This window comes from Seriola lalandi, unplaced genomic scaffold (assembly GCF_002814215.2).
Source record: "Seriola lalandi dorsalis isolate HSWRI2012SDOR001 ecotype SW California unplaced genomic scaffold, Sedor1 jcf7180002054917, whole genome shotgun sequence".
Classification (NCBI taxonomy): Eukaryota; Metazoa; Chordata; class Actinopteri; order Carangiformes; family Carangidae; genus Seriola; species Seriola lalandi.
In genome coordinates this window covers 28,301-52,406 of record NW_019525469.1, presented here as the reverse complement: position 1 = coordinate 52,406, position 24,106 = coordinate 28,301, and the positions used below count along the sequence as shown (strand labels likewise).

At 39.9% G+C, this 24,106-nt stretch overlaps 2 protein-coding genes across 5 annotated transcripts; one reads left to right on the top strand and one right to left on the bottom strand.

The window, feature by feature from the left end:
* The first annotated feature begins 156 nt into the window (after positions 1-156).
* LOC111673370 (6-phosphofructo-2-kinase/fructose-2,6-bisphosphatase) lies at positions 157-19,240 on the top strand. Of its 3 annotated transcripts, none has more exons than XM_023431133.2 (14): positions 157-446; positions 7,467-7,592; positions 9,093-9,189; positions 9,323-9,389; positions 9,513-9,587; positions 9,686-9,742; positions 10,595-10,716; positions 11,128-11,335; positions 11,449-11,595; positions 12,800-12,904; positions 13,374-13,503; positions 14,475-14,537; positions 14,955-15,019; positions 16,363-19,240. In XM_023431133.2, exons 1-14 carry the CDS (start codon positions 365-367, stop codon positions 16,420-16,422), a joined length of 1,404 nt encoding a protein of 467 aa, XP_023286901.1. In that variant the 5' UTR covers positions 157-364; the 3' UTR covers positions 16,423-19,240. The 3 variants fall into 3 exon arrangements, with proteins under 3 accessions (XP_023286901.1, XP_023286902.1, XP_023286900.1); XM_023431134.2 differs by lacking the exon at positions 157-446 and adding an exon at positions 1,020-1,175; XM_023431132.2 differs by lacking the exon at positions 157-446 and adding an exon at positions 3,576-3,797.
* Positions 19,151-24,011, bottom strand: ndnl2 (necdin-like 2). 2 transcript variants are annotated; one of them, XM_023431139.2, is made up of 11 exons: positions 23,881-24,011; positions 23,530-23,593; positions 22,165-22,284; positions 21,995-22,058; positions 21,460-21,539; positions 21,241-21,335; positions 21,040-21,119; positions 20,878-20,920; positions 20,695-20,757; positions 19,720-19,834; positions 19,151-19,608 (listed from the first exon to the last, which is right to left on the bottom strand). In XM_023431139.2, exons 2-11 carry the CDS (start codon positions 23,578-23,580, stop codon positions 19,525-19,527), a joined length of 795 nt encoding a protein of 264 aa, XP_023286907.1. In that variant the 5' UTR covers positions 23,581-23,593; positions 23,881-24,011; the 3' UTR covers positions 19,151-19,524. The 2 variants fall into 2 exon arrangements, with proteins under 2 accessions (XP_023286907.1, XP_023286908.1); XM_023431140.2 differs by having other exon boundaries at positions 21,040-21,116.
* Positions 24,012-24,106: the final 95 nt, after the last annotated feature.

Sequence of the window (24,106 nt, the reverse complement as noted above, 5' to 3'; positions counted from 1 at the left end):
GGGGGGGGGCGTGGCGGATGCTGGGAACAATTATTTGTAGACTGTAGGCTAGGTCTTTATTGAGAATGTAAGGAGGGGTTAAACCTGGAGGACCAGTTTCCCTGACGCACACGGAGTGTGTGTGTGTGTGTGTGTGTGTGAGTGTGTGTGAGTGTGTGTGTGTGTGTGTGAGTGTGTGTGTGTGTGTGAGCGGCCAGCGGACGGAATACTAAACCGGAGGGAGCAGACTGAGGAAGAGGACCAACATTTGAGGACTGTTTGATATCGACCGACCATCACTGCGCTGCCTCCAAAGCAACGGAGGCAGGGACTCACAGTGTGTACATACATGATACACACAGTCCGCCAGGAATAGATTTGGAGGATGAATAGAAAGGCGATTACGCAAGACGGAGCCGAGCCGCAGGGGGGCGCGGGGAGGACGCTCCGGTTCCAGCGGCCGCACGGTGAGTGACAGCGACACACACACACACACACACACACACACACACACACACACACACACACACACACACACACGTGCTTGCGTGCACACAGCTTATGTTATGTTATCAAACCAGCATATTAGTTATGTAATCGCCTACCACCATGCGCGCGCACACACATCCTTCCTCTTTTTCATTCATTTGTGGAAGTGCAAGCGAATAGAGGCAGTGTGCGCGTGCGCGACACCGTGACGCAACTGTTGATCGTTCTCATTGATTAATGGGCAGAGCGCGTGGTAGTCATGTCGCTCCCACAATTCCTTGAGTCGGATGAACCACATGTTTTTTGCCCACCCACACACACTTCTGTACACACACTCATGCAGCATTATGTAAGTACTGTGGCCTATGAGGGTTTTGGGAGTTGGCCAACATATAGTACAGCATGTGCCGCTGGTGCTTCTCCTCCTGCAGCGTGCACAGCGAGCAGACACGGTACACGGGGGTGTTGGGTGTCCTCCGCTCCGGTAAGTCAGGGGGAAGGAGGAAGTAGGCTCTAATGGTCCGGACCGAGAGGTTGCAGCTAGGACTTGGGGGGAGCAGGGAGGGGGGGGGGATTTATTTTGGGGTAGTCCTGTGACGAGGAGCAACCCACGTGGCTTCTGGATCTTCGCCTGAGGAAGCAAATGGAGTCCAAGCAGGACGTACCTCCGGTGCGGCGGCCGCGGCGCGTGCGGTTTGAGAGCACAGGTGAGGTTTGATCCAAGCAAATTAATAACCTGCACTCACACACTCACACACACACACACACACACACTCTCTCTCTCTCTCTCTCTCTCTCTCTCTCTCTCTCTCGCTCTCTCTCGCTCTCTCACTCACACACACATAAAAACACACGCTGCACAGAGCTGCTGCTGCATGGCTCAGTGATGAAACTCTGAGTAAAAATGTGAACTTTGCCTCTAATAACCAAAGAGATGACAGAGCAGTGGTGGATGAAGTGCTCACTAATCTCATTTAGTAAAAGTAGTGCCGCAATTTGTTAAATTACTGTCACAAGTCCAAGTCAGTGAAGGAAAGCAGCTGAGTACATTTATTAAAATACTGTACTTCTGTACTTAAGGTACATGTGCAACAAAATTAATCTGAGACTCAAGTAGATAGATAAATACTTAATTTATCCTCTAGGGGAAATTCATGTGTCCAGATGATGATAATAATAATAATAATAATAATAATAATAACAGTTGATAATAGATAAACAATAATAATTAGATTAGTCCACTTCCTTCGGCTGAGGTGTTGTAAAGCCTGATGGCAGTGGGAACAAAGGATCTCCTGAACCTCTCTCTCCTGTGAGCAGGATGAAAGATTACAGCAAACAGGATTCACTGTAAACATCAGCACCTGACTTTTTTAAGACAGACTTGAAAAGATGTGAACTTAGTTGTTGTAGTTGTCGTATTTTACACATTTTGTTCCAATACATCTTGGAGGTAAATATTGTAATTTACTCTGTCATAGTTATATATTATACATGATATATGCATATAGACATTCAGCTGCCAGTTTATTAGGTACACCTAGTAAGCACTAACACAGCCCTAAGATAAAAACTTATCCTGCAATAAGTCTTTAATATATAATTGGTTAAAAGTAGTAATACAACAGTGTAAAATACCAATGGTGGAATGTAATCAAGTTCATTTACTCAAGTAAATTTATTTGAGCATTTCTATGTCACTATACTTCTACTACATCACATTTCAGTGTGGAATTTCATAGGTTTTACTCCACTACATTTATTAGAGAGCTGTAGTAACACAAATTAAGATGTTCATAGAAAACGTGATGAGCTAATGAGATAGTATACATAACAGTGTATAAAATAAGTAAATATCTCAACCAGAATCTGAACACTTCCTCCTCTCCTACTCTATTATAATAAAAGTTTCTGCAGTCAAGTAAAATTACAGAAGTATTTCCATAAAGAATCAAAAGTAAAAGTATCCATTAAACCTCCTTATAATATATCTATATATTATATTGCATTGGCATGTAAGCAGCATTTCAGTGTTGTAGCTGGATGAAGCAGTGATCATTTTAACTGTTTATATATGTGTTGGTAGGGTGAAATATGTGTAAATGCATCAGATTTTATAAGATGATTTAAGCAGTTCAAAACAGGTCTTTCAACATAAGGTGCTAAAGGACAACATGGCAGGACCAAACTGTAAAGAGTCGGTGCAAAAATGTAGATGTAAATATTGTAAACAACTTATAATTTCTTAACACTGACCCTTGGAGAAGAGTTGTAACTTAGATAGACCGTCTCAATGCCTATATAATGGAAGAGGCAGAACCAAACATTGCAAAATAAAGGACAAAACAAGGCAGCCAAAATGTAGAATGCAAACACTATAAACAACTGACTATTTCTACAGACTTACCCTTGATGAAAAATTATTGTAGCTTTGTAGTAAAGTAGCTTTAAACTGGAGTTGTCAAAGAAATTAAAAGTACAATATCTTCCCCTGAAATGTATGAAGTTGCAAAAAATAGGAGTTGTCAAGTGCTTAAATACCTGACATTTGTACATTGTACATTTTGCTTTTAGTACTTGTATACTTTTACTTAACATTTTGAAAGTAGGACATTTAGTTGTAGTGGTACAGCACTGGAGTTAATGTGCTTCAACTGGGGACAGGCTAATGATTTTAACAGATGTTGTGTCCTCACATGTGAAAATCCCTGGTGGCCAAACATGCAACAACCACCAAGAACACACAAGTAAACATCCAGTATTTCTCTAACCCTCACATTCCTACTCACTCCTCTGTGTATCTCATACACACACACACCCACACACACACACACACACACACACACACACAACCACACAACATTATATTAGATGTCATCTGACAAAGTCACAAAAGAGCTGCTCAGTATGGATCTTTCTTGTCACGATACAGCACTTCCTGTATGCTGGGGCAAAGTTTAGAGTTGCACTTGGTGATTGGTGGATGACCTCATTCTGGGCTACACCGGGACAGTTAACGTGACTGACAGGTCACCCGACCAATCAGATACACTCCCATCCACTGCAGTGAGCCAAACAGGTGTGCTGACTGACAAACCACTCAGTCTCCTCCCACACTGACATCGCATGAGAAAGTTCAAAATCTGTTCGCTCCTTATTTCATTCTGTTAAACACACACACACACACACATACACACACACACACACACACACACACGCTCACCTGGCTGTTGAAGCCATGTCAGAAACACAAAGAACCCTCACTCAGAATCCTCTGGAGAAAACGTGGGGGCCATGGATGAAAAGCCGGCTGAGCCAACGCAGAGGCTGTGAGTATTCGCATACACACGACCTGACACACATTCCCACACACATGGACACTACATGGCTTCCTTTCACTACAGCGCAACAGGTTGATACTTGTGCATTAGATGAGGTGTGAAACTATTTTGTTCAGCTTATTAAACAGTGTGTCTGTGTTTTTGGCTTCAGAGGATTATTCACTATACGCAGAGCTCAGAGTCCCTCTGAGAGAGATCAGAGACCAGAGGGCCGTTCACCCCAGAGGTTCACTGTGACAACACGAGTCCACACTCTTCTCTTCAACTTAATGTGATAATCCCCTGAACCTTCAAGTATTTAAATGTCAGTTGCTGCAACATGATAGTGGATTAACAGTGGTGGTAAAAAAAAAAATGACCAGAACAACAATGTAAAAATACTTTATAAGTACTTATATGGTTGAATTTCAGAAGTATTATCTGCAAAATGTTCTGCAGTAAAATGTCACCTGTGACTGATGTCTCCATTAGATTATTAATATTAATGCATCAATGCTTCAGCAGCACTTTACTGCTGTAGCTGCTCCAGATGGAGCTGGTGTTAAATTTAGTCCAGGTGTTCCCAACCTAGGGGTCGTGGCCCTCCAAGGGGTCATCAGATGAATCTGAGGGGTCGTGAGATGATTAATTGTTCAACTTTATTATTGTTAAGACTTTTTAATCTTTTTGTTATTGTGAAATAGTCTATTGTTGTTATTTGAACAACTGAAGCCATGTGAGAAGTTTAGGGGGGAAATGTCTCTCTGTTCTGTTTAGCTGCTAACAGCTCATCAACTCACCTGGATCATGACACTGATTTTTTTCTAAGGTTGGGAACCACTGGTTTAATCTTTAACAATATTTTGTATTTTCTGAACGTATAATATGCTTTTTAATGTGAAATCTTAATCTGAAAATGAACTATAGCTGTGAGATAAATGTAGTGAAGTAAAGAGTATTATGTCTCCCTTTTGAAATGTAGTGGAGAAGAAATATTAAGTGGCAATGGAAACATTCAAGTAAAGTAGACCTACTTCAAACCTGCAGTTAATTATTTTCCACCACCGATTATTTTCTTGATTAATTGTTGGTAGATACTGAATGGGGAGTCAGAAACTTTTTATAACTGAGTCAGAGCTAAACACACAGACATGAAACACGTTGATACGATTCATTGTGATGTACACTTCCTGAGGATTTCATTATCAGTGACCATGCATCCACTAAACCATCAGAGAGAAAAGATGCTTTAGAACTTCCCTGAGACATTACACATTTTTAAGTTTTCCTCAGGATCACAGTGATTCAGTGATAGTTGTCTGTACATCATTGGATACATTGCAAACAGGAACTGCTAATAGCTAATTCGGGGGACTTTTAATGGTGCCAATTTGCCAAAATGTAAACAAACATAGGCTCAAAGCTTTGGGCTCAAAGAGAATGACAGTAACTACCAGTAACTGACCTAACAACATCACATTTGATTAACTTTTACAGGGTCTTTCTCTCCTGATGGTGTTGTTTGTCCGTCATTGTGTTGGTTCCCAAATAGGCCTGTGTGTTGGTGTTAACATATTTCTATCAGATTAGCATCTGAGAAACATTTTCGTCTTCCTCCGTTTTCACACAAAAGTGAAATTTCACACTGAGCTGATTTAAAAAAGTTAACAGTAAAACAGGGGGGTGTATCCACATCTGTCCACAGACAAGTTTAAAAAAAGAAAAAAAAAAACCTGCAGTCTAAATGGGACTTTACACAATTAATAGATTATCAAACTGGTAGCTGATTATTTATTAGTAAATACGTTTGAGCTGTAGATTCAACTTTTATTGATGAAAGCTCAAACATTTGCAGGTTTAAACATCAGAAAATGGTTGTTTTTTCATGGGAAGCTGAGACATTGTTTGATTGACATGTGATGTGTGGGAGATGCAGCGTCACAAAGCTGATGATCAGTGGTGCAAAAAACAACAGAGCTGCAGCTAATGACTATTGTCATTGTTGATTCTTATTCCTTTTTTCACACTTGTTTTGTCCAAGCATCAACCTCCAGGGCTGAAAAATGAAGCCAACACTGAAGTGCTAAAAATTGAAGTTCCTCTAATGACCACTAGACTCTGGCTCCCCATAGACTCCCATGTTAAAACATCAGAATTTACAACAGAAATAAACATTTTTACAGTTTGGTACAAAAACAGTTTTAGTCTCTATTTCCTTCGTCATGACAAATGTAAGGGAGGTGAATTTTTGTGAAACTCACCTGTTTACATTTCATTGAGGATCGAAGTAATCAATAATTGAGGGCATGGCCTCTTTGAGCGACAGGTTGGCGAGTGTTTGCGCATCACAAACTGTCATTCAAGTCTTAGCTCCACACATGCCCCAACTCTTTGCGTGTATTTGGATTAGTTGGGCGGAGTCAGGCACTGCCAAGTTGGCGACTATGGAGCTTCAAAACCACAGAAACCTACGAGTGATATCACTGAAGCTACTTCCATCTTTATTTACAGTCTATGGTTTTGTCCAACCAAAAACCCAGAGGTTTTTTGTTTCCAGACTAATATGACCAAAAAGCACATTGGAGAAGCTGGAACCAGAGACTGTTTTGGCTTTTTTGCTTGAAAAAATTACTGAAATGGTTAATTAATTATCAAAATATACATACATTACATACGTACATACATTTTATGTATGTATATTTTTTAGTGATATGTAACAGTTTTTTGAATAGTTAATTTTTTCTATCATGTAAAGTAAATTTTGACTGTTGTTTCATTCATGGACAACAGGTGTTATTTGTAAGTTTTGCTATTGCTACATAGCTAGCGTTAGCATTAACAGCTGTTTACTTACCAGTCTAGAAGAAACGTTCATGCCTTTACTCACCAGTAGTTGTCTCCAACTGGTGGAAAGCAATGCAAAGTTTAGCACTTGTCTCTATCACGTTTTATTCTTCTATTGAAGTTAGCACACTAACCAGCTTGCCCCGGCCAATCTCGTCACTTTCCGAAAGCCTCCAATCTGCCCTGAAGATGTAGCGCGGTTCAGAGGGCGTATTATAACCTCTTGTCATGTAAATGCAACAATGGCCAATGCTCTTGTGCATCAGTCACCATCAACTGCTCCCAACAAGAAACCACATTTGGCGGCAGAGAAATCATACAAAGCCCCTTTTAAAGGATTAGTTGACATATGGGGAAATAAGTTTATTTGTTTCCTTGCAAGGATAGAGTTAAACAAGCACTTAGCTTAACATAAGGACCGGAATGGATATGCTTTCCAGCTCCTCTAAAGCTGACTAATTATCATGTTGTATCTCGTTTGTTTAATCTGTACAAAAACCAACATGTTTGTGGTTTTACAGCGAGTTAGTCGAGAAATAGTTCAGCACATGAGCCCCTGTAACCTCTTACTGTGTCACCTTTGGACAGAGCTTGGCTATCTGTTTCCAATTGTTTCCAGTCTTTATGCTAAGCTAACCAGCTGCTAGCTGCTCAGAAAGGAAATAAGTGTTTTGAATGGTGTACAACACAACTTCTTCTCATGCCTGTGGTTTACAGCCAGCCTCCCTCAATTTGCACTTTTTTGCAGACTCTTGTATTATCCGTTATAATCAACATGTCTTCATGTGCAGCGTTGGAAATTTAACACTCTGTGTGCTTGTGTTTGTGTTTCAGCGTCAGTGCCCCAGTTCACCAACTCCCCGACCATGATAGTGATGGTGGGACTCCCGGCACGAGGGAAAACCTACATTTCTAAAAAGCTCACCAGATACCTGAACTGGATCGGGGTTACAACCAAAGGTATCACCTGACCATATAGGGTTTCACTGGGACTCAAGCTCTCTGCTCTAAACCCTGTGATCATACTAAAAAAAAAAAGTTTCACTGTAAAGTGAAAGTAATCTTTACATTTTTATGTTTGTTTTACACTATATGTATAGTGAGTATAAACAGTAAGAGAAAAACTTGGGTGTTGCTTTCCATTACACCCTAAGATGTCCCTGTTACTTTGCCCACCCTGTACGTGTGGAGCATTATCTGTTAAATTGTATAAATATAAATACAAATACAGATGAAAGTGCTCCGGATACTGGCTTCACAACTTCTCATATTCTCTCCCTAACAAACTAAAACTGAAAAACTAAACTGTGAATGTGTAGCTTAATTCGTGTAAATTATGTTGGTGGTCTTCTCATCAGGTCTACAAAATTAGAGCCACACTGAAAGTGATATATCCCTCTTCAGCCAATGTGATATGTGCTCATTAGTATGTGTTGTTTTACAGCGCCTCTGGTACATGTTTTGTTTGCCAGCATAAGCGGCATGCGTTGTGTTTGGAATGGAATGGAAACTTTACCCATCTGACATGAACCGGTTTTGTGGCATACCGGTTTTTAAGTGGGAACACCTCTCTACTTGGGCCTAACATTTTTTTGTTGACTGACAGTTGTGAGTCCAATTACTGACGATGGGCAAGTTGTAACATGAACAGTGGAAGAAATATTGTCACCATAGAGATCCCGTAGTTCTTATTCCTAATGACAAAGGAAGAAGAGATTTGCCTGCAAAACAAGCTGCTAGTCAACAGCTCAGTGCGGGAGGCAGCTGATTGGATTAATTTAGAGAAGCTCAGCAAAAAGTGAAAGTTTTTCCTAAATGAATCCAGAAATTTGCAAACAAAAAAGGGTTATTGAAAAGGTTTATACAAACATCTCTGGTCCCCAGAGGATGAATCTTAGTGACTTTGGTGACTCTGATCTTTCCTCTTGCCCCACCATGACGTTGATATGTGGGGGTTTGACTGAAACGTCAATCCATGAGATTTGGTTCAGACATTCACGGTCCCCTCAGGATGAATTGTTATAACTTGGAGACCAATTATCATTTACCGTTATCTGTGATTTAAATTTGTTTGAAAAAAATTAATCACGTTCCCATCAGCCTCGGCTGTGCTTTGGATTTAGTGCTAATAAGTGAATGTTAGCATGCTAACATGCTAAACGAAGATAGTTTAGTATGTTAATATGGCAAATATGTCAGACTTTAACTACTAAACATCACCATGTTTGCACTGTCATTGTGAACATGTTAGCACAATGATGTTAGCATTCACAGAACTGCTAGCATAGCTGTGGACTCTTGTTAGCCTTGTTAGCTGTTAGCTGATGTTTTGTATAAGCTCAAAAACTGTGCGCATTAGCTACATCTAGATATGGAAAAAACACAAGTTTCCTGTAGTTTAATGATCTCACTGCGGTTGTAGTAGAGGCGCCTGCAGCATAATGTCTCTCTTTTTAACAGTGTTCAATGTCGGGCAGTACAGGAGAGATGCCACACGCTCCTACAACAGCTTCGAGTTCTTCAGACCCGACAACTCGGAGGCCATGAAGATACGCAAGTATGAACTTTCAGCTTCAACTGTGTGAGACTGTACATGTCTCCTCTCCTCGTAGTACAAACTGTACATAAAAATATGGTTGAAACCGATAGAAATTGCATTATTAAAGTTTTTTTTCTATTTCTGTGCACAGGGCCTGTGCCGTCGCTGCGCTGAAAGATGTGTGTGATTACTTCAACAGAGAGCAGGGTCAGGTCGTGGTAAGTGTAATCTGATATTATAGTTGTATTCCTTAATATTGTTATACTAATAAAGTACCAAAGGAGAAAAAAAAATTGCTAAATTCATTATTTAGAGAATATCCGTTGTCTCTGTTCTTGAAGGTTTTTGATGCCACCAACACAACCCCAGAGCGGAGAGAGGTCATCCTCGGCTTTGCCAAAGAAAACGGTTACAAGGTTTGTTCTTTTTCTTTTTCTGTTACAAGAGAAAAACTTTATTTAAATTTCATCCAAATTCTGCTAGAATTTATCTTTCTCTGTTCCCACCTGTTCAGGTTTTCTTTGTGGAGTCGATATGTGATGATCCAGAGATCATCGCTGAGAATATCAAAGTAAGTTTGTGTGTGTGTGTGTGTTTGTTTGTGCGTGTGTGTGTGTGTGTGTGTGTGTGTTTGTGTGTGCAGCAAGTTGTGCTTCCAGAATAACAGTGAGAACTGTGCTTCGAGCCAAGAGCTGTTTTTTGAGCCAAGACCCAGAGTGTTTGTTTGTTATTGGTGGAACAGACAAAGCAGGCCCTGGTCAGAGCATTGGTCACACACGACCAGGTCTCTCCTGTGTCTTGGTGGGATTTGATGTGGCATTTGACAGTTTTTACATATGGAGAACAATTCTTCTGTTGGTTTCAGGCTTTACTTTCTCTTCCCTTTTATTTTTATTTTCAGTTCATTTTAGTTCGATGCGGTTCAGTTCACTTAGATTAAACTGTGTGTGTGTGTGTGTGTGTGTGTGTGTGTGTGTGTGAAGTTAAAGGGACTGAATAACAAGTGTGTCTCAGCTGGGCTCATCACTTTTTAGTGTCCCCTGGAAACGCTTTGGTTGTTGTCTGTGCTACTTGCTGTATTTGCTTGCATTGTGAGTAATTGCTGCACGTGTTGTCAATTTAATGATGTTTTCTTTGTTTTCTCATAAAATTTGTTTGTGTTATGTCTGTTAGCATGTGTTTTCTTAAGTCGCAGTGTGTTGCGCTCTGAGGGCCACCGTAGTTAACAGTAAATTTGAGCAGTTCAGAGGATTTGATTACTCCAACACGTAACACTAGTAAACGCAAACCTGACAGCAAGAAATTTTTAAAGTGCGAATATGAAAATGTTGCATGAAGCCCATTGTGTGTGATGCTAGGCCCCAGATGTGGACATGCACTGCAGCTTTATGTCCCCTCACACTCTCTTCTTTTCTTACAACAGCAAGTGAAGCTGAGCAGTCCGGACTATGCAGACTGTGACAAAGAGGAGGCTGTGACCGACTTCCTGAAGAGGATCGAATGTTACAAGTTGACATACGTCCCACTGGATGACAACAATGACAGGTGACAGCATCTGTGATGTCGAACTCAGCCCAGTCTTTCTGTTTACACCCTTAATGCAGTTAGCTGGTTATTTCTGGTTTTCATGGCGCTGTGGAGGATGGGGTGGTGGGTCAACATGTAGTGCGTCTGACTTTCAGGCAGTGGACTGTCTCATCAAAGATCTAAATACTCACCTTATTAACTGTGATTGAGATTGTTCCCTAACCTAATAGTATTATTCACTCTCTTGCTGAGGGTTAAATGAGAAGATCGATGTCACTTTCATGTCACTTTCATGTCTGCTACTCGTTAGAGGAGCTGGTATCTGTTAATTACCAGTTCCTCGGTGGACTCAGACATATTGATTGAAGATGACGGTACTGTGCCCCTCACCATCTACCGCTGCTCTGTCCTCCTCTTGTCTTTATGCAGGAACTTGTCTTACATCAAGATCTTCAACGTGGGCAGCAGGTACCTGGTGAACAGGGTCCAGGACCACATTCAGAGCAGGATAGTCTACTACCTCATGAACATCCACGTCACCCCGAGATCCATCTACCTGTGTCGCCACGGAGAGAGCGAACTCAACCTCGTAGGTCGTATCGGCGGAGACTCCGGGCTGTCATCTCGCGGGGCAAAGGTCAGAAGACTACTTTGTGTGTGTGTGTGTGTGTGTGTGTGTGCGTGTGGACTGCATATATTACAGATCTGGTCTCTATACTAATACTTATATCCTCCCTGTGTGTCTGTCAGTTTGCCAGTGCACTGGGTACGTATATGCGTGGGCAGTGTATCAGTGACCTCAAGGTGTGGACGAGCCACATGAAGAGGACCATCCAGACTGCAGAGGCTCTGGGGGTCCAGTATGAACAGTGGAAGGCCCTCAATGAGATAGATGCTGTGAGTGTGTGTTAATGAGTGTTAGCGTGTGTGTGTGTGTGTGTGTGTGTGTGTGTGCGTGTTCACAGCATTTTCATATGGTATGGACACATAAAAACACATAACATCTCTCTGTCTGTAACATGTGATCTGCTGTCATTTTATAGATGTGTAGGAGAGAGCGGGGTGATTTGAGCCTGTGGGGAAGTTGAACCACCATCTAGGGGACCATAGACAAAATTGGTCATGTGACCTCACACTTTTAAGGGTGGCATCAATTTTACTCACCCTGTGATGAAAAGTGGCCATTGAAAAAGTGATAAGCCCTTTTAAGTTCACAAAACGGTTTTCAGCAGTCCCAAATATTTTTTGTCATGTTCAAGGAGTTTTTGTTATTCTCATGTTTGAACAGTTAGTCAAGTTTGAAAAAATCTCACACGTGTTAACTTTAGGAAGTTACAATATGAAGCTGTACTGTTGTACTGACATTATCTCTAAACTGCTGGATGACACGTTTTTGAAAATGGCAGGGATGGGGTAATTTGAGCGAAAAGGTGTGGGGGAAGTTGAGCCAGTGGTGCTGATAATGGAAAGCCCATCGACACATTCAAAGAGAACAGAAATTGATATTCCCCTGCAGCTCTGACAAGTTGGATGTTGAGCAACAACCGCTAGTTCTGCGAGCAGAACTGCAGTCAGTTTTGTTCTTCATCTTGAACTTGATTTTGGTCTGAAAATTCTAAATAGGCAACGCTGAAGAAAATGGACCTTTTTGAAGTTGTAAACTTTATGTTTAATTGAAACATTTAAGAAGTCATTTTGTATTTAATTTGTCATGCTTTTGATAAAGCAGGTGAAAGTTTTCAGTTTTACCTCAGCATAGTCAATGGTATTTTTACCTGCATGTGGCACAACGTATCCTCTCCTGAGGCTCAGCTTACCTCACATGGGGGACAGGTTGAGCCAAGAGACCCCTTTTCTTTTTATGGATATTATTTTATTTTATATATTATATATTTTTGTCATTTTGAAACCTGCTTATTTTATATGCAAAGTTATTATTCCAAGGGATGCACCCCACATCCTTAAATATATGCCCATATTTTAGTTGGAGACTTTACTGTGATGCCCTCCACTTTAAAGTCACCCTGCTCTCCCCCACATGCGAGACAGTGACGTCGGATAAAGACAGTTTGTTTTAGATTCTGTGTGTTTGCTGCATCAGGGGGTTTGCGAAGAGATGACATATGAGAAGATTCAGGAGCATTTCCCAGAGGAGTTTGCACTGAGGGACCAAGACAAGTATCGCTACCGCTACCCTAAAGGAGAGGTGAGTGTTGGCCAAGAGCAGAAACTCTGCTGACAGTCGTCACACTTCTACAAGGCAACTACATGAAACTTTGGTTGTGGATTTTTGTTACCTGCCGCTGACAGAGCTGCTAGATTGATGGAGACATTTCAGACTTGGTATTCAGGTTCAAATCACTAGCATGGTTATTTCTAACTTTTATCTCTATTACAGTTAATTAGCAATTACTTTGGCACTAATCACTCTCTCTAAAGTCTAAGTCTAAAGGGTGGAGGGAAATGTAGTATCTATTAATTCAGCTCTATTTTCTATTTGCAACTAACGATTTTTATCATTATTTCATTATTTGTTGATTTAGTTTATCTATTTATGATTTAATTGATGAAATAATTGTGACATAAAACAGAGCAAATCTTCACATGTGAGGATGGTGAACCAGAGACTTTAACCTTCTGCATCTCTGTGGTGATGTCCCATGTCTGTGCACCAGTCGTACGAGGACCTGGTCCAGCGTCTGGAGCCGGTCATCATGGAGCTGGAGAGGCAGGAGAACGTTTTAGTCATCTGTCACCAGGCTGTCATGAGATGTCTGCTGGCCTACTTCCTGGACAAGAGTGCTAGTGAGGAAAAATACATTCCTTTACAATAACACACCAACACGTGGAGTAGAATCCAACCTTTTTCATGCCGACCTCCAAAACAGAGAGAGGCCAGAGGGCCAGCTCAAAGTCAGGTTTACAGATCACTTAAGCATCAGTTGACACCTGAAATTCAGATTGAATAAAACAATACAAATTATGTTTTTTTCCCAACATTTTCTCGAAGGGTAAAGCTGATGTTCTGTTGTTTTTATTTTACTTGTCAAATCCAATGAAAAGATTAAAACCAACACACATTAATAAAGCACCTTTGCACTGGGTGACATGTTCCTTCATTACTCTGAAACACACTGTAGTTTATTTAGACTCGGTCTCACACACACAGTGCTGCTGCTCCAAACACTCACTGGAGCAGCAAATGTGGATTAATCCGCCCCAACAAATGCTCTATTTCCTCCTGTTTGAGTTTGATTTGTTAAAAACTACAGTGACCAGCTGTTTTAGGAAATTACTGAGCCCTTTTAAAATAAGTAAAACTATATATATATTTATATATATGAACATTTTCATCGACAGCAGGGACTAGTGGGCTCATTGAGAGATAGGCTAACACATTGCTAGTGTTTGTCTTTTCTTTGGATTTTTTTGACAATAACAAAAATATAGAAAATAACCAAACTAAATGTTTTACTGAATGTCCTCTGTTAGTGAACACTGTGTTATTAATGAGACCAAGAACCAAGACTAATGAAGAAATGTTTAATTTGTAAAGGACTGTCAGTTTGAAAGTACCAAATGGTAGAATTTTTCTTTATGTTTACATTTTTTTCAAGATGGATCTATGTTTTATTGTTTTTAGTTATCAATTTAGTTTTTAATTTTCACTATTGTTTATTTGAGAATAAATCATATTCAACTGAAAAAAAACTGTGGCTCCTGCACATAAATCAAAATAGCATTAACATTTCTTTTCTCTCTCCGTTGTGTTTCAGATGAACTTCCCTACCTGAAGTGTCCTCTCCACACCGTCCTGAAACTCACCCCCGTCGCCTATGGTCAGTCTCATTTATCTTTTGACACAATGGCAGCCTCCTTTGAAGGCTTCTTCCTTTGGTTTCCTCATCTTACCCTCAGACTGTGCCCCTTTTTGGTCAGTCAGTCCGTCGGTCGGTCCACCACTTTGGTCCAGACTGAATTACGTCAACTATTGGATGGATTACATTGAAATTTTAGTCAGAAATTCATGTTCTCTTCAGGATGACTTGTAATAATTTTGGTCATTTCTTAAATTTAAGTCTTGCACAGTCATCAGGTCAAGTTTTTAATTTGTCAAATTCTTTGTTTTATGACCAAATACCTGCAAAACTAATGAGCCCATCAGCCCCAACTGTCATCATCATGAGCGTGTTCACAAAGCGACCAGTGTGGCTATAGACTCTTCACCTCCTCTGCTGTTTATCTGTTTCTCTCAGGTTGTAAAGTGGAGTCTGTCTTCCTCAACATTGAAGCTGTCAACACACACAGAGACAAGCCAGTGGTAAATCTTTTTTTTTTTTTCCATCTTCTGAGAGTTTTCTGAGACATGAGTCATGTCCGCGGAGCGTCCTGTCAGGCTGCGTTACGCTCCATAAATCACAGGGTTAGGGCAGCGTTCACGTGGCCTGAAATCAAAACCCAGGGCAAACAGGGAAAGATTGAGCTAAATTGACCGTCCACCCAAAGTATTATCATTATAAATAAAATAAATAAAACCCGAAGTCCACCTGCTACGACTGAGAGTTTGTGAAAACTAGTTAGCAAGCTGAGCAGAGATGTCAAAACAAACATTTGATAAAAGTCATGAATAAATGATTGAGACACTGAACCACTCCAAGCTGTGATCGTACCAATGCAAACTTGACCAAGTCTAAACATAAAGAACTCAGTATATAACTTCTACCGCTGGGCGTCTCTCAATCAAAACAATAACAAAAGACGGAACTGGGTGACATCGTGAAGTGGCATGGGATCATGGGAGTTGTTGTCTTCACCACCGCTGCCGTCAGTTTCTCCTGGTTTGGATTTCTTCAGTTTTCAGTCATTCAGGAGGTTTTTACCTGGAACCAAATTGTCCACAGAGTTGTCCTTTTGTTTCACATTAGAAATCAGTGATTCACTGACAGAGTTCAGCGAAGGGGCTGGGAGTTGAGGGTCCTGCTATCCATTGTTTCGATTTTTTTCTTTGATAACTTATGATCCAGGCGTTAAGGAGGATTTAACTGGCGGCCGAATTATACACAAAGATGTCCTGCTCTCCATAACTAACAGAACAAAACCTGATAGAAACACTGAGTAAAGCAGGTTCACCTTTAAAAATGAGTGATTCACTGACACAGTTCAGCAGACACATGATGTCTCGGAGCTGAGCTGTTTAACATTTGCTCAGCTTTTTTTATCTGATAACTTAAGATCCAGACGTCTGATGACTAAAATCCTTCATCTGGTTAAAATGCAGAGTTGAAAACAACCAAGTATAAAGGGTGTATCTTAAAAAAGCATGCAAATAGAGGATATGACGTCATTGAGGGGCAATCAAATGACATATTAAAATCACAGATGTCTCTGGTTTGAGAATTAATGGAAACATTTGGGATGATGTAAGAACATAACTCAACAAAATATAAAGGTCCAGTCATTTTTAGATATTTTAATGGGGAAAAGTTACATTTTATAACTTTGAATCAAGTTTAAACCATAAAAAGTGGGTGTGGGGGAGGCAAAAATATGATAGACAAACATACAGCACAGTCCGTAATGGCACACTGTTGCAGTCCCTTGAAAAAAGACAAATCTATAAAAGTTTTCCAGACACATTCATGACTGAGTTTGTCTCTTTCTCAGAACGTGGACGTGGACAGAGAACCAGCAGAAGCGTTAGAGACGGTACCAGACCACATCTAGAGGAGGAAACTGAACAAAACCAGGGAGCTGGTTTTGTTTCCATCCACCGTGACGGAAAGTGGCCTTTTGTTTTTTTTGTTTTTTAATTTAAGTAATCCTAGCAATCGTTGTTGTGGTCATTGTTGTGAAGTGAAAAACTCAACAATGAAAGTGGGACTTTTCTCCTGTGGCAGCCTACTTCCGTTGTAAATGCACTTTATAATGCAGGGCTCAGGCCAAATGTCAGCGATATGAATAGAAAGCGTCTGGCTAGCAGCCAGTTAGCTTAGCTTACTTTAGCTTAAAGATTTAAAATGGGGAAACAGGTAGTCTTGCTCTGTTCAAAGGTAATAAAATTTGCCTACCATGACATCTAAAGCTCAACAATCAACACGTTGGTTAGTTTGTTTAACCCATCAGAAATTAACAGATAACACTAGTTGCCTGCTATAATTTGCCAGGTAAGGGTCAGGTGTATGACACGGGTAGCTGAACTTTGGCTCCTACTTGCCACCTAATGTTTGATATATTTAACTTGCATAGACTAGACTGGCTGTGAGTATTTTTATGCTAAAACAGATATTTAAAATGTATATTTGACAAGTACAACAGCATTGACTCGTTTCCTCTTCATTATCTCGTTTTTCCATATTTAAACAAAATTTCCCCATTTCCAGTCTTTACGCTAAGCTAAGTGGCTGCAGTCTATAGCTTCTTATTTAGCGCAGAGATATCAATCTTCTCGACTGACTCTTGGCAAGAAAACAAACATGAAAGGCTAATTCCCCTCAATATCAACCTGTTCCTCAAACTTGAACTGACCTGTAGGTTTGAGTCACTGTGTATCGTGTTTTCTTTGCATTCGAGTACTCAAATGGTTTTTGGGTGGATGTGGTTTTGGTCGCTGTCGCAGTGCTGCTTTGGTATCAACCTTGCCTTGAGAGCAAACAGCGCCACGCAAACCACAATTCCCAGTCCTTTGAGAGTGAAACTAGAGGAGACATTTGGCACTTTAACTGCCTGACACCATGATGTGCCTCACCTAACTAAAATATACACGATTACTCTATGCACCATACATACACACACACTGGAGCTGCAGCGTGAGTACTGTTGTGTGTTTTTAACAGACGAAAGAAACATGATGGGATCTGGTGCAATATTAATAACTGTGGTGCAGCATGTTTTTAAAATATGAAAATATTTCAAAGATGGCTGGCTGATTGTGAAACCTTGGTGAAATACATTGACCGTGTTCATGGTCTGGGGTCTGTATCACGAAGCAAGTTTGACTTAGTCTGGCTCTCTTCGGTTTTCAATGATCCTGGATAATCATGGTATCATGAGGCTGGTTATGAACTAGCTCTGGGTTTACTGGTCCAGCTCTGAAAGAGGTGGTGGTGGTGTTACTTCAGAACCATGAGTGCAATATTTAAGCTCACATGAGATAAGTAGAGTAGAATAAGAAGCCGTAGAAACAGTAGAAATTATTATCAAAATAATTAATGAATACAAAGCTATAAACTGCAGTAATTATATCGAACTTTTTAAATATGGTTGGACTGTTCAACGTGCACTTTAGATATAAAGAAATTATTTTTATAAACTCTTTAGTGTAAATCATTTATTGTAAATGCTTTTGTTTTTATTTCATAATGGCATTTTTTCTTATTAAACAAATGTTGATTTCTATATTTTTTCCATTTTGATTATTTGCTGTTCAATTAGCAATTATAATATATATATATATATATACACCTGAATATTGAACTTTCATATAATAGACATATTTTGGTGCCATTATGAATACTAAAAATAACTAAAGTAAGAAAATAGTACTAATGTCTGATTTACTGATCTAATTTGAAACTTTGAGTAATTAAAATGCATCTATAATAGTCATCTGAGTGGTTGGTGGTTTTTTTAAATTTCAGTTTTTAAACTCACAGTAAACATGTTTTGTGTAAAAACCATTTCTTCTATCCCTTATGTGATTATTATGGAAGGCAAATTAGTCTAAACTCGGTACTTTCATCGATTTGAGGACCCAGAAGGATTTTCCAGTTATCTGACTGGCCATGAGTCTGTTTAGCAGTGCAGCATAGGTTACCATGGTGACATACCCCACTTCAAAGTGAGCCAGCTTCATGAAACTAAAGAACCTGCGTTAAGCCCAAAGATAGCTGGATAACCCGCTAATCTGTCTTCATGATACAGGCCCCTGTTTTGTGCATTAGTAGTAAATTTTACAGTTTGTTTGTTTCACCTGGGGGAGCAATAGAAAATACAATTTCCTCAGGGGATCCTTATTTTGAAAAAAACAAAAAACAAAAAAAAACAACAACAAAACAGGATGCCAGCACATGACAGTGTAAATAAATGCATGTACCCATTTCCAGATAATGTGACAAGTTAAACTCATCAATCATTTAACACATCGAGTCGTCCCTTTAAAAACACATGTTCAGTTCTTGCTGTCAGTGGTAGCAAGTCCAGTGTCAAGGCAGTAAATTTGTGCTTTTTGTTTGGTCAAATCAAACTATATCTACGGTCTCATCTTCGTCGCGCTGCTGTTCTGTTGTCTGTAAACGTGCATTTGTGCCGTGTGTCCTGAACTCTGTAATATGTAGCAACTGGGGTGTGAAAGTGATACTTCAACACTACTGTCTTCTTGTCCAACAGCTGTGAGAGTATGTGAGAGAAATGAATGAAAAGACAGTGTCAATCAGTGCAAATCATTGATGTTGAATCTGTTATAAAAGATGATTTTATTTTCTGAAACTTGAACAAATAATTATTACCTTAAAGTCGAGGCAATAAAATGAAAATGGATACCTGATCAATTGTCTTTGTGATATGAAATGTTATTAATCTGAGGCTGAAAGACCAAATAATGAAGTCTATACAAAGCATGAATATACAAATATATATATATATATATAATATGACCTGCATTAGTTTTATATTGTTTTATATTGTAACAGTACATCAGTCTACACAATGACACAAATATTCAACGCATTCAAAAAGTAAACGTGGCACTGATACAGTTTATCTTAACGGTTTCTTTCAGAATAAATTAGGAAAAAAAATGAGGCAAAACAAATTGCAATACTAGGACAGTTATCTCTGGCTGCTGGTGCTGGCCTGGGAGGAGTGGGCTTCTCTATACTGCTGACTCCAGTTCTGAGGGTCCTGTTCATGAAGCTGAGATCAAACAAGTCTTCATTAGTCACAAATATTAAGTTTAACATCCAAATTTAAATATAACTGCAGGCAGGTGTAATCTGTTCGTCCACGAGTAAACAAGATACTTACTTGACCCATGAACTCGAGGATTTTGGCTTTTGATACCTCCATGTCAGCACGTTGACCCCAGCGAAATTCATGCTCAGCTGGCTCTGTGTGAGGGATTCGCACATACTCCAAGTACCTACATACACACACAGTATAAACTTATCACTACAATAAACCGCTAACATTCAAAACGAAGCTGACATGAGGAACACGATTGCTCAAAAATGTTTGGAGTGAGTTGTGGTCCAGCCACTCTGATTTAGTGGTCTGGTTTCGTCCACACTCCCGATGCTCTGTGGTGTGGTATAAACCAGAGTCTATGGTCTGAGAGACACTGGCTCTGAACACACCAGTACAGTGAAACACAGTGATCCCAGCAAGGCTTGAACCCGTGACCTTCTGATCACAGATGTGCTGGACTAGAGGACTGAGCTATCTGAAAGCTTCACACTCAGAACTGTATAGCTCAGGTATTCACACCTGTAGCTTCAGGGGAGGGGTGTACAATCAGGTAGCTGGATTACAGTCGCCTGATACCATAGACATGTAAATGAGAAAACCAGTCTGTGATCAGGATTAGAGAAACCTGATTTAAAGAATTCACAAGAAACAGTCAGTATATCAGTACATGCACTCATGAAACCAGGTTACTCAGGTACTTGGTACACAGATTTAAAGTAACCAGGTCACTACAGTCACAAGATTGTGTTGTCTGATCCAAAATGAGCGTGTATAAACAGGTTTTTTAAATGCGAGTAATATAAGGCGACTGACCGCTTTTCCACTGCCAATCGAGTTTGTATTTCTATTTGTACTGAGGACATACAACAAACGATGTCATCACATGCACTTACAGAGCACACGCACGCACACACACACACACACACACACACACACAGTTGTGCAACATGTAACATCTCATCCCCAGGTTGGTGCTTAATGTAAGTGAAAGCTTTTTCAATGCTAACTGACCTGACAAGACGTGTTCATTCTTACCTTTGACGCACAAACTCATCAGTGACGACCCTCTTCACGTCACCAAACTCTTCATGTTTCTCTCTGGAGAGAGTTTAAGTCGTTATAACAGAGAATGAGTAGAAAACAAAAAGACGCATTCAAAGTCATGAGCATGTCAAGTCATTAATAATTAGTCGTTAATACATGAAAATCTTGCCTCACCCGGGGTCAACACGGAGTTTCTTGAGAGTATTCCAGATGAGGCCTTTAAAACAAAACAAAGGCAAATATTTTTGGGACAAGATGAACAAACGGTGAACCGACTAATAAGGTGGTCTGGCTGATTCCTGCTTGGAAAGATTAAATGGACAGTAGAAAGTTCACCTTCTCTGACAACACCTCCTTTCATGAAAATGACACTCAGGATGACAAACAGCAGACCCATCTTTGGGTTGGTAGGACTACTGCACACACAAGGAAGACAAAACAAACATGTGCTGTGAAGGTTAAAAGACATAGTTCATGCAATAGTGTTATTAGAGAGGTATACTAAAAGTCTGAAAATGCATGAGTGGTGATACTCACTTGATTGATGAGGCTCCCTCAACCGCCTCCAACTTATTGACGAGTATGTACGTGTGATTTTTGGTGTCAATTTCAACCACTTTAAGGCCAAATACCTGGTTGAACAAGTGGAAAGAGCGACGTTGTGACAGTCTCTTAGTTTTAATGTGATATTTCTTTAATGTGACAATGTTTAGCTGATTGCAGTTGTTGCCATTGATCCTCTAAGACTGGACAAACCTGGTCAAAAGTCCGTACCGCCCTCTTCATGATCTCAGGGTAGATGTTTCTGTAGTCTTTCACCACGTGTTTCACAAGGTCTGCAAGTAAAAAGAAGACAAATTAAGTATGAAAACAAATATATATTACAATATTCATTGTATATTTGGGCGTGTCTTAATGGCCTTTTACACAATGCAGGTGTAAGTTAACAGTCATGAGAGAAACGTAGTGAAATCTTTGTGGTCAATCAAAAACTGTCTTAGAATTTTCTGACTATTAGAGCCACATTGAAGAAAAGAATTAATCTGAAATTTTGAGAATAGTCATGATATTAAGAGAATAAAGTCGTAATATTACGAGAATTAAAAATGTTAAATTCCGAGATATTACAAGCCACCAATAAAAATGGGTGAAAGGACAGTCACTGGCAGACTGAGCTGCTTCTGGCAGCTGCAGTTCGTTCAACAACAGAATAGACGCAGTTTCTTGTGCGTTCATTGAACTTGTATGATCATATGAATGTATGAATCTGCCTGTTGTCATGCAGCTTTACCTGCTCGGCGGATGGGGATCTTCTTTTGGTCCTTCACCAAGAAGTACTGCACCACCTCAGCTGTCTACAGGATGGACCGATGAGATGTGAGAATAAATTATTCAGAGAAAGAAATTTTAGTTTTTTGGTCATTTAGAATAAAAATATGTGGATTTCTGTGTGTCTGTTACCTTTTGGTCGACCTGTGCAGAGGTGAGCTTCTCCAGTCCTCTCTGGACCTGTGACGTACTTGGCTGAGTGAAGGTTGGATCATCATCCTCTTCCTGAGCCACTAAGCTGCCAGGTTGTCTCTACATATAGAAATTTGGGCCGAGACCGTCGTCAGATTTTCTAATACAATGTTAAATGTTCAGCTTTCGTGTCAAAGAGGGAAAACTGGTGAATTCAGAGGCGCCATTTGGTCAGCATCTATGCTGATAACCAGTCTGTCCTTTCAGTCATGTTGATTGACAAATCTTATTTCCACTAAAAACCTACTTTATTTTATGGATTTCCAAATAATCTCCCAATAATTTCCAATTAAAATGAAAACTGTCCAGTAAAACAGCTCTGACTTTAAGACTATCTTGGTTATGTTAGCAGTTATTTAATTAAACTGATAGTGTACCAACTGCACATTATACCAAAAAGGAAACAGGAACAAAACTCCATCCTTCTTTTCAAAAAACTGAGGAGAAAATTATTAGGAAAATAGAGACCCATAAAATAAATTAGTTCCAGCTTGTCAAATGTTGGGACTCTGTTTTTCTTTGTTGTATACCACAGTTAATAGAAAATCTTTGGTGTTGGACTCTCAATCAGACAAAACAACTAATTTAAAGACATCAGCACATGCCCTGAATAAGTGTGATTGGTATTTTTTCACCAATGGGTAAAAAGTAGATGTGGTTTTAAGAATATTTCAAAAGATAATTTAACTTTCAATGTAAAAATAAAAAGCATACCAGACATATAGCAGAGTGTTTTTATTTGTCATAAAACATGTCTGGGGTGGTTCTTGCTTAAAGCAATTGTGACTTTGGATGCTACAAGTTATAGCCTTTCCTTTTCATCCCTTGCTTTGCTGTCATAGCAATACTGTCCTCATTTGAGCTCTTTGTCAAATAAATAATGCATATTAAAAAGCCAAACAGAAGCTTGATCACATGTATGCACTGCCACAAAATCTACTTTCTCCTAGTAAATGTAGCTGAAAATGCATTCAGGGCTTTTTCTTGAACTTATGTAAGCAAGTTACAGTTGTCCATTTCTATTAAGCTGGTTTCTGAAAACATTGTGTAGATAAGAAACTTGTAATCAGGCAAGAGGAAATGGATAAGCGGAACAGAGAGTTTGACTGTGACAACAGAGTGGTGGGATAAAAGGAAATGTAATCACATGGAGTCACAACATCGTTAACACACAGAGCGTGATAGTAGGTGTTGCAGAGCTGTTGCATTAGACCGTACAGCTGTTTAAGAGGTAGTTTCCACATCTGTACTATCACTGAACACGTGCTTATCCCGACAGAGAGAAGGAATAAGGGACAAACTCACTGCGCTCTGAGAGGAGCTCTGTGTGGCGGACAGCCTCTTTCTCTGCGTCATGGCGACACGCTGCCTGACAAAAAAAACACAAAAGATATACCCGCAATCAGGTCCGTGTGCTTCATGTGACTTTTAAAAGACACAAAAGTCATCAACTACCGCAGGATTAAACAGCGCTGAACAGGGGCAGAGGACACGGAAGTGGCGGACGTTAATGCTGAAGTAACATTAGCTGAGGAAACGCACAACATTAGCGAACAAAGGTCTGACATAGACGCCGTTTAACTGTTTCCTCTCCGTTTCAGTAGTCGGTGAAACAACCAGCGTATTTAACAACCCAAAACACAAATATTCACTCACTTCGACTGAACACAAACTCCCCGGTCGTTTCTTTCTTTACGGAAAAATTCCCGCTACTTCTTCTTCTTCTTCGTTGGTGTTTTGTCGGCGGGTGGCAAATCATCGTATAGGTGCATTACAGCCACCTACTGGACTAGACTGTGGATCAAGTGTATGAAGTGTGATTCTTCTGCAGTTGTTGACGTTGTATGTCGCGTTACGGCAGACTGCTTTGTGCCATGCGACC

Excerpts from the sequence above, each read along its gene's own strand:
- LOC111673370 (XM_023431132.2), top strand. The coding sequence starts at position 3,707 with ATGTCAGAAACACAAAGAACCCTCACTCAGAATCCTCTGGAGAAAACG. Across the intron at positions 9,588-9,685 it reads CCAAAGAAAACGGTTACAAG|GTTTTCTTTGTGGAGTCGAT; the intron begins GTTTGTTCTTTT and ends CCACCTGTTCAG. Across the intron at positions 11,336-11,448 it reads TGTCATCTCGCGGGGCAAAG|TTTGCCAGTGCACTGGGTAC; the intron begins GTCAGAAGACTA and ends TGTGTCTGTCAG.
- ndnl2 (XM_023431139.2), bottom strand. The coding sequence starts at position 23,580 with ATGACGCAGAGAAAGAGGCTGTCCGCCACACAGAGCTCCTCTCAGAGC. Across the intron at positions 22,285-23,529 it reads AGAGCTCCTCTCAGAGCGCA|AGACAACCTGGCAGCTTAGT; the intron begins GTGAGTTTGTCC and ends TTCTATATGTAG. Across the intron at positions 21,120-21,240 it reads GAGGGAGCCTCATCAATCAA|TAGTCCTACCAACCCAAAGA; the intron begins GTGAGTATCACC and ends TTGTGTGTGCAG.